General features: G+C 41.7%; 1 protein-coding gene across 1 annotated transcript in view; it reads left to right on the top strand.

Annotated features, from left to right (window-relative positions):
- Positions 1-1,092: 1,092 nt before the first annotated feature.
- The window catches only part of LOC114818514 (thromboxane-A synthase-like), a gene marked incomplete at both ends in the record, with an annotated part of 49,034 nt that continues 39,875 nt past the window's right edge, over positions 1,093-10,251 (top strand). The window contains one exon of the mRNA XM_029084678.1: positions 1,093-1,186. Within this exon, the coding sequence (XP_028940511.1) occupies positions 1,093-1,186 (94 nt within the window). The remainder of the gene's footprint in view (positions 1,187-10,251) is intronic.

The following is a 10,251-nucleotide window of genomic DNA, read 5'->3' as shown; positions in this document are numbered from 1 at the left end:
ATTTGCTCCCCAGGACTAAAGAGTTTCACTGCATGTGGTGAGAGATGAAGGATCAGAGCCGAGCTTCAAGTTGAATTTCCTCTCAAACTGTAGTTGAATGTGCTAAAACTGCCCCAGACATGGAACCATCATGCAAGGGGAGAGCTTTAAAACTATACTATTGCTCTGAGCTAAGGTGTTAATATAGACACAGCCTTTAATAAAGATCTTTTGCCATGGTCCTCCTGGTAATAGTGTTCAGCATGATAATATTCAAAATTATTGTGTCTTTGGCTAATCAAAACTGCTGCTGCTAGCTCTTGCTCTTTTAGGTTTCACTAATTGAAGTCCACTAACTTAAATCCATTGTTTGTATTAAGAAAGGGAGAGGGGAGGAAAAAAAGACTTTGGGGTTGGGTTTTTCTTTTCCTTTTTTTCCCAGTATTGTCCCTGTCAACATGCCACAGTTTCATCTGAAACAAGGGATGCATGAAGCTTTTTCAGTCTGGGTTTTGTTTCCCTATATTTTTTTATCTTTGTTTAATTTGCTGACTGGCAGCTGGAAAATCACTTAATCAGCATATCTGGCCCAAATACTAGGCTTGACTTGAACATACTGACAGTGTCTTGGCTCATGCACAACTGAGACTAGTTTGAATTCTTGCTCTTTGATCTGTATAGGTAGCGGTGATGGAAGAAGAAGAAAATAAGTCTGAAGATCTATCTTGTTCCCTTCCCAGCTGTGTCACAGTAGTCAAAACCCAAATGCCTATTTTGATCTCATTTGTAACCTCACGTAGCTTTAGAGAGTCACTTCTGACTTACAAGACCTTCTGTGGGAAGAGAACCAGCTCTCTATTTCCACTGCTCAATCTGCAGGCCTGTGTTTGAATTCCTTTGTTGTTTTGCCCTCTCTGAAGCAGCAGTGTATTGCATTTATTTCTGTGACCTAAGGAGCTGCTGAGCAATGTCACCACATTGACAATTCTGTTTGGCCAACACAGAAAGCATCTTCTCATTCTCTGAATCCAGGGAAGTCATCTGAACCAAATACTGTGATATGCCCTATCATGACAAGATCCAAAATTAACTTATTACCTCATTTTTTTCCAGGTACTCCACCTCTGCATTCTCCAAACTAAGCAAAGTAGGGATCCGACATCCTCCACCTCTTCCTTTTGTTGGAAACCTGCTCTTTTTCCGTGAGGTAAGATACGGTTTTCTTTGTGTCTATCCAAAGTGATGGGAAGAGTGGATAGGAGGAAGGAGAAACTGCAATGAATCCTACACTTCAACGGTGGTATCTTTCAAGCATCTCCTTTTGGAGAAAACAAGCAAAACTCTGAATTTTGAGTGAACTGGTAGAAGCAGTTGTGTGCAAGCAGCTCTAATTTCAGGGTAAAATAAACTTGAGGGAAAGAAAATGTGTAAGCTCCTGCAGTTAATTACTTTAGCTTTTCCAAGAAAGTTCATGCCCTCAGTGAAACAAACTTAGTCATGGGAATAGAGCAGATTACGTTAACTAGCCCCAACTGGTTTGTTCTGAGTGGTTTTGGCTCCTACGACCTTTCTGTTTGTTTGTGCTTTTCCTGATTATTATTTCCACGTTTATTTTAAAGCTTGTAATATTGCTTGCTCCTAAGCAGTAACTGGAATCGGGTACCACTGAACCACTCTGTGCCCCCAGTGTTGCTATCCTCATCCCATTAATCTGCTAACACTGTTCCTTTTTGTTCCTTGCTTGATTTCAATAATGCTTCTGAGGGTCCAAGATATCTTAATAGTGAAGAGCTGCTATTTCTCTGGTTGGATACCACAGTAAAATTTCTCTAGTGCATCTCTTGCAGTTCATCAGCTTTTCAGGAAAACTGGGCTAACTCCAGATGCTGCCTGATTTCCTCTTCCAAGTGCATGGTCATCAATATCCATGCTGAGATTTGAATTATTAATGAGAATATAGTGCCTCTTACCTTGGTCTTTGTGGTGATTGTTCTGTCAATATCTGTCTTGTTATTAGGTGAATTCCATTTAAATACCAGTTTTACATGTACATCTGATTTCATTTAGAAAATAGTATAAAAGGTAGACTTGATCTGCTTTTGTTTAATTTGAACTGGAATTGACAGGGTGACTTTAACATACAGGGGATGCTGGTGGTGTGGAATACAGACCAGTTCATCCTCACTCTTCTGATTTAAATTCACCTGGATAACATGAAGCTACTTGTTCTGTAACTGGTGACAAAAGTCCAGTTATCATTAGGCACCTGCTAACACTTTCTGTAGGAAAAGGTGCCTGGAGAGTAAGTTATTTTGATATGTTGTACATAGGCTTACCCTGTACCAGTGTACAAGTGGAAAGTCTTTGTGAACTGCTATCTGTGATGTTAGGCAAACTTAATTACCAGGATTACATTCATTAAATTCACTTACAGTGGGCTAATGAAGAAACTTTATTTTACTAACTTTTAGGGGAAGGGGAGAAAGTAGCCATGAAACCGTATCTTGGAGTACCAAGAATAATAATTCCAGGCAGGGTTTTTAAATAGAGTTGAGTGATGCAAAATCACAAGCTCCACCAGGCTCTGTGTTCAACACTACAAAATTTCACCATCCGTCTTCTCTACAGTCCTATCGCTGCTGGTAGGAACAGGCAGGGATAAGTCCAGGGTCTTCTCAATTTTTCTTTCTTCCCTCATATATTCTGCCATGTTTTCTGGATCTGCTCCTGTGGCTGCTTTCTTCGAAATAGTGCCCATAGCAACGCGCTGGTAATAGGAGGGCTGCTTTTATACTGCAAGCCGCTCTCCACCAGAGCGTTTTCAGGGACACAAGTGCTCTCACTGCAGTCAGTAGAGGACAGCTTCCACTTTCCTTTCCCCAGCAGGGGAGAACTGGAGGCTGCCCATCACCTTACTGGGGATGGTTTTAAGGGCTCACCTGTGTGGGGCAGATAATGATTGCTAGAAACTTAAGGAAAAAATAGAGGAAGAGAGGGAGTCCCTTTGACCCAATCAAGTAAATGTAGGACCTGGGAACTGAAGATGTTAAATATCAAAAGCTCTCAACAAAATTGTGGGAGTAAGCAGTATTTTTCAATTTGTAATGGCATAAATTCAAGGATTTGCTTGTCTTCTCCTTTACTTGGATGTAAATCAGAAGTCCCAGTTTTGCTCTGCTGTACATGTGAACAGAGCATCAGGCATTAGCATCCTTGTTTTGTTATTATTATTATTATTATTCTGTACATGTGCCTGAAAACAAATGAACAATGCAAGCAGGGTTTGGCCAGTAGTGCTGGGTTTGTGGGGTTTTTAATAAACTTTCAAATATATTTAAAACAAGAAAATGTTTTCTCCATGAGATTTTTTTTTTTTTTTTTGAAAGTTATTTCAGACATTTCTGGAACAGAGTATTTTCTTTGAGTAAATTAAGAGTTACTGTAATATAGTGTCTGAGAGGAAGTATGGAAAGTTAAGGGTCTAAGGGAAACACAGCAGGAAAGACCTAGCTGCATCACAGAGAAGCTGAATTGGGGAAAATAAACTTATTTTACTATAAGTTGCCCCTTTTCTCTCAAGTACAATAAAGGGACATAATCACACCCTGAAACTAAAACATATCCAAGTTAATCAGCTTATCTCAAAAATGAGAAGATAGGAAATTATTGCAGTTCTGCAGCTGGGAAATTATATGAGTCCAAGAAATTAGATTAAAAATTCTTCCATTGCATAAGAACAACTTGTGGTGGGTAAGTCTGATGTAATAGTAAATATGATTAGGCTGTTTAAAAAAAGCAGCAAGTTCAATTTTCCCAGTAACCAAGCAGACTTGCTGCAGACAGACTGCTGCTTTGCTAGAAGCTCCTGACTGTTTCCCCCACCTCTCTATGTACTGCGTTTTTCCTACTAGTTGGTGGAAAAAATGAGGTTTGTTTGTGATAGCCACCTAACGGGAGACCGAAGGGTACACACGGCGTGGACTTTCACACACGGATTTTCATGGGCTTTGGAACAACAGCTTGCAGAAGAACTAAACAAAACTCCCCTGTTAATTCCTGGGCTAATGATTTTATTACGTGACAAATGCTCTGAAAACAGAAGGCACATGCGCTGCATTACCCTTTCTCTCGAAGAACTCCGGCAAACACTTGACCTGTTGCTATGGCTGTGCTGTGCTTTTCTCCCCCTTTCCCATCTCTTTTCTGAAAAGGAAGCTACTCTGTTTTTAAATGATTGGCTCTGACGTTTGCATGGCTGTGGTTGCCGGGTACTGTACCTCTGTGCACTGTGCCCTACTCGGCCTTCCGGGGATCAGTGCTGTGCTACTGCAGCCTTGGGGCTGGTGTCTCTGGTGTTTTGGGGCGGTGGTAGGTGTGTGGTTGGCTGCCTTGTTTTGGTACTTGGTAGGCGGGACGTGCAGCTGTGCCCTGTGTACAGTTGGGTGATGTGCTTTGGGTCTTTATAATGGCGTGATCATGTGCTGCTTTCCTCCTATTACTCCAAGCAAGCTCCAGTGATGCTTTTGAGTGGCTGTGTGCTTGTATCCCTGCCTTGCATTTTAATGAAAGACATCAGTCTCTTTAGCCTCTCTCTGCTTGGACAGGATACTCTTTGTTTACTGTTTATTTCTGCCTGGCCTACTTGTAGATCCTGGGCTACCCCAGAGTGGCCCACTTCTGCTGAATGGAAGTGGGAGCTGTGTGGGTGCTTTGTCTTGCTTTCAGTTTGGGATCTGGCTGGGCCATGTTGTTTTACGGCTGATGGGTGGGAGTGGAGATGGGGAGAGTGCAGGGAGGAAGCAGAGAGCAAACATGATCTTTTTCCACTACACATCTGACAAAAGCATCCTTTGAGTTGGACATAAAGAAAAATAAAAGACAGTGTTCTTACAGGAGTGAAATTAACCCCATATCTAATTTTCAGCCTAGAAAGCAGTGTGTCAGTGCTTAGAGAGGCTGCTGCAGCATTTACTATTCTGGAATTTAATGACACAGCATGTAAACCCAAACAAGGTTGGAGAGAGGCAAATGGTGAGGGGAGAAAAGAGGGGGAAAAGAGGGAAGGGAAGAGGAGGAACTCTCAGATAGGCTGAGGACCTGGATTTAATTACAAGAATAATATGGCTTACACTGACAGTGAAACCCTGCATGTGGTTTTGTGTTGCCTTGTGCAGATAAACAAGAGAGGAATGGGATAGGGAGCGTGTGTTTTGCCACTTGATAGCTATCTGTGTGGAACCAGAAAGGGCGACCATGGCATCACTAATCAACCTGGCTTTATCTCCCCCAGTTGGCTCTGCTGTGGGCTGCTGACTGCCCGAGCTGACCTTCCGGAGTGCCTCGGGTCTTCTCTTTTGTCCTGGAAACGCCCCCCTCCCTTGACTGGGAGGCCTATGTATGCATGTGTTTCATGTGACTGAATACAAGTGGTACAGATCTAAACCCAGCCGTGTCACAGTCTGCAGCATGACAGAAAACCTGGGGTTAGACATGTTTTTATGTGTATATTCATATGTCTATAAAGCCAGTCTCTCTCCCCTTCAAATATGTGTATTTTCCTAGTTTCAGCTCATACTCTGTGCTACCTCCTTTGATCAGACGTTAGTGCTGTCAGATACCCTGACAAAGTCAGTACAGTACCTGTTTGCGGGGAACCAAATGCAGGAAATCCAGATGTCACAATTAGCTGTCTCCCACTTGACTAAATGCCATTTGCACCCTTCAGCAAGAGCTGGACGTTTCTCAGAAGAGTGTTGGGTAGAGCTGTGCTGTAGCTCAACCCAGCTTCTCCCTGAGTCTGTGGGATCTCAGCAGGGTGAACCTGCTTCTGGAGGAGCAGTGTGTATCCCTCAGAAACCCTTCTGCCAAGGCACAATGTTCTTTGCTTTTTTGCACTTGATGTTTCTGATAGCTGTGTTTGCAAGGTGTTTCTGAATGTCAACTTCAAACAATGTTTATGGAAGCTAGAGACAGTTTTAGGATACACAAAGCAACCGGCAGGTTTTATGTGACAGAAAAAGGGGATGAATCATTGCTGCTTTTCTGGTGAGTAATGGTGACCCAAGCCATGAAGGTGGTAGTGGTCATGATAGATGCTTTTGCTCTTTTGGACTCTACTGCTTTTCCTTTGAGGGAAGAAACAGGTCCCTTACATATTCCAAGGAATGGCACGTTGACTGTGTGGCTTCTGCCTAGTACATCTGCCACATCTATTTGTGTTGCAGGGCTGGGTGTTTTCTGTTGCTCTCAGCCATTTCCCCTAGAAGGAGATGCAGCCTTTGCTGACAAGCAACATCATGCTTTTGGTATTCTTTGAGCCAGGTTTTGGTGGGTCCTTTTGGCATGCTTTCTGCTTACTTTATTAAATACTGCATGAGGTGAAGAGGCAATGGCTGAGGCAACTGCTAGCTGTATGTGAAGGACTTTATCTGTTAAAGTGGAAAGGGGATGATGATCTCCTTGGCAGCAAAGTGAGTGAGAAGGAAGACTCTAACAATTCTCCTGGCTTTCTCTAGACTCCCAATGTGATTTTGGGCAAGTCTGACTGGAGCAAAACTTTCTTATTTCTGGGTAAGCAAGTCTGTCTTTTGCTTCACCTTGGGTATCTTTTTACTCACCTGCATGATGTTATGAAATATGGGTCTGATTTTTCATCAGGTTATGGTGAAACACTTTGACCAACTTTTCGGGGGACTTTCTTCAGTAGATTTGGGGAGACTGGTATCACTGGGACTGGGCCGCTTGAAGGCTGGAGGAAGATCAAAAGATTTGGCAATAGTCACAAAGTGGGGCTGTGAATCAATGCCAGGTCTGAGCTCTAGTCTATAAATGAGGGTGTGTGAGTAAGCTGAGTCCCCAAGATAGCAGTGTGGAAGGACACTTCTCTGCTGTTGCATTCCATCCTTGACCAAAACCATTGCTTTTTGATGTCTTTTGGGGGTCAGTTGAGAAATGGCTACCCAATATCCATCAGAGCAGAAGTCTACATCATAAATGACACCTGGCTCCCAAGAGTGGTGTAGGGGAAGTTTGCCATGTATTGTGCCTTTTGGAGACTATATTTACATGTTCATTACACTACCCTCTGGAAGCTGCTGTGTAGCCCACTCTTTAAAGGTGTGTACTGCTCAATTAAAGCCAGCTCTGTCATGATACGTAGCAACAGTGAACACAAAACAGCCATGCTGCATAGTGGCTGGGTTAAGAGAATGAAGATAATGTGTAGTTGCAATGGTAGTGGCATTAGATTAGACCTAGTGTAATCACTTAAACTGGAATTTACCTTTGACTCCAGGATCCCTGTGATCATGCACAAGGAGTAGGATTCCCGCAAGAAGTAGGGACCTTCACCTCAAAGAACACTACAATAGTGGTATTACTAAATAGGAGGACTGCTGTAGTTCTTGTGGTAAACTTAATGGGCTTCTACACGTGGACGTAAAAAAGTGGGAATACTTCTTAGGTGTGATTGTCTTCAGTTCAGTTTTGGCTGTAGTCACATTAGTGTGACACCGCTGTGGAAAGAATGGGATTGAACTAAGTAAAATCTGTTAGTCCTTGAAATTAAAAAAGAAAGCAATAGACTCAGGGCTGCAATGAATAAGAGCAGTCACTATTGTTTTAAATGAAGTTGTAACTTGCTCATATTACCTGTAAATCTGGAGTTTAGCAGCATCATATGCTGTTCACTGCCTTATTGTGATGTGGAGAAATCCATATTCAGAAAGCCATTTGTTCTATGTCAGCAGGATCAGTACATTTAATAATGGCCAGGTATCAGTTGTAATGCTAAAATTATAGCAGGCTCGGATTGGTTGTGGAGAACAGTTGTTATCCATGAGCCAACAAATTTAGCTGAGTCTTAACTTCATTAGCAGTGTCTAAATGCATTAGCCATATGCTCCTCAGCATATGGGTAAATACATAACAATTTATTTTCATTAGGGTTTTCTTACCAGTGCTGCTAACCCAAGCTCCACTAGAAATGTTTACGGCATGACATGTCTCTTCAAATAAGAAGCTGGCCTCCTGTACAGCAAGTTATCCTGAAAGGGTGGCAAGCACTACTCTGGGAGTAGAAAGGTACAGCTGCTGTGGGTCTGATCCGCTGCAGCTAGCTGGGCTTGGTTTCTGCAAGGCTTGATATTAGAATGAGTAATAGAAGGCTTTGGAGATCTGCCTGTTCAAACATGTGCCATTAAATCCCTAGTATTCATCGTGTGCTGTTTTCTGGCTGTCTGTGGTGCGCCTCGGGTGGCATCGCCTCCTGGTAGCTTTATCTGGATGTAAGACCTATGATCACTTGGGTTCTCCCCCCTTCCTCTCCTCCCCAGGAAGGATGTAGAAATTAAATATGACTTACCCTAAAAGGGACTAGTGTGAAATTGGGTCTTAGTTGTGGCCTGAAGTCAAAGGGGAGCAGTGCTGGGACAAGTGGGGTGGGTTTGCAGGATGGGCACTGGGGCAGGGCAGTGAGGGCTTCCACAGCTGTGGATATGGGACGGATGTAAAGTAGCCATTGAGTGCTCGGGATTCTCTTAATTTGTCAGAAAAAATTAAATGTTATTTTCTGGAGTGCTCTTTTTCGGATAAGTATTTATGCAACTTGATCCAGAAATGGAAGTTGCCTAGAAAGACATGAGAGTGCTCGGGATTCTCTTAATTTGTCAGAAATAAATGAAATGTTATTTTCTGGAGTGCTCTTTTTTGGATAAGTATTTATGCAACTCGATCCAGAAATGGAAGTTACCTAGAAAGACATGGAAGTGTAAGAAAGGACCAGTCTTGTCAGAGGTGTAAAGTTCAAAAGTTAATCTAATTCTCCATGTCCTCAAAGGCCTCAGCACATGTCTAAGTGTAGATGCTAATGTGAAACCAGAATCAACCAGAGCTGGATTCTAACCAGGTCTGTTTGAGAACTGACTGGGTTTTTTTTTTTTGTGTGTGTGTGTGTGTGTGTGTGTGTGTGTTTGTTTTGTTTTTAAAAAAAAAAAAAAAAAAAAATAAATCAATAGGAAGTCTAAACAAACCCATGTGCTTTAAAAACGTATGTTTCAAATTGCTGTTTTTTCTTTTCATTTTCACCACGTAATGTGATTAAATGGATGATACAGTCTTGGGGTGTCCTTGTAGTTCTTAACTTTTCATTTTGTTTCTTTGCTATTAACCCTTTTTTTTTCTGCTTCCATTTTGTAACTTTAAATATTCCATGAGTTTTAAATTATTTCTAATAAGGCACAGGGAAAAGTGAAATGTTCTTTGGAGGCACTTTTAAATATTCAGGTAGAAAAAAATTGCTGAACACTTGTGATTTTTATTTTACCCTATGAGAAGAAAAATGAAAAGTATATGTGAGAGCAAAAGAAATTGAAACCTAGATATATGTTTTAAAATATTCTCAAATACATATTTTCATAATAAGCTATGCAAGAAAGAAACACTAAAATAATTGAAAATTAGTCTTTACTAATTTCTGAACTTCCATAGTTTTTGTGCATTGCATTGGATGACTTTTTTCAGTTCTGGGAGTATACAAAGCTGTTAACTTTTCATAGGTGGCATGATGCCAGAGGTGATTTAGGTAGGGTTAGTAAAAGCTGGGCTGCAGGAGCATGTAATGATGAGTTTAAGTATTCTCTGGGAAGTTGAGTGGGACTTTAAACACAGTGACTATGTTCCACTCAAAAAAAGGGAAAAAGATATGTGTCAAAAACAGGGGCTGGAGAGAAGTGGACACACAGGAAAAAAGGGGTGGGGAACCCCAAAGTCTTCACTGATTTACTTCTTTTTGATTTTATGTCTGTATATTGAGAGGAAACAGTAAGTAAGTCCTGGATAGGGTAAGGCACCTTGTGGCTCTAGAGAGTAGTCTAAGAAAGAATTACAAGGAGGTATGAATAAGAAATTGGTGATTGATATATGATTTTGGCAGAGGTTACAGCTTGCAGAGGGGTGAACAAATCTACCTTGATCTCTTAATATGCTGCAACATATAACGTGTTGTGAAAAGTGTGTGGCAAGGCAGCCAGAGGAGGGGTGGCATTTGAGTTATGCTTGTTTGTGTTCCACATCAGAGGACAGTTTTGGACAGGAACACCTTGCAGCCAAGGTGGGATGGAAAAGGTGCTAAATCAGACACAAGGGGGAAATGAGAGAGCTTTGGGAGAAAAACCTACGGTTGGTGACCTTATACCAGAGGCCTGTCTTTTAATAGTCTCATATACTTCATGACAGATAGAATTAGGGATCATGCAAGTATCTTGTAGTTATATT

The sequence above is a fragment of the Antrostomus carolinensis genome, unplaced genomic scaffold (assembly GCF_000700745.2).
Source record: "Antrostomus carolinensis isolate BGI_N321 unplaced genomic scaffold, ASM70074v2 scaffold9604, whole genome shotgun sequence".
Classification (NCBI taxonomy): Eukaryota; Metazoa; Chordata; class Aves; order Caprimulgiformes; family Caprimulgidae; genus Antrostomus; species Antrostomus carolinensis.
Note: the sequence above shows the minus strand (reverse complement) of the source record. Positions and strands in the feature narration are given on the sequence as shown.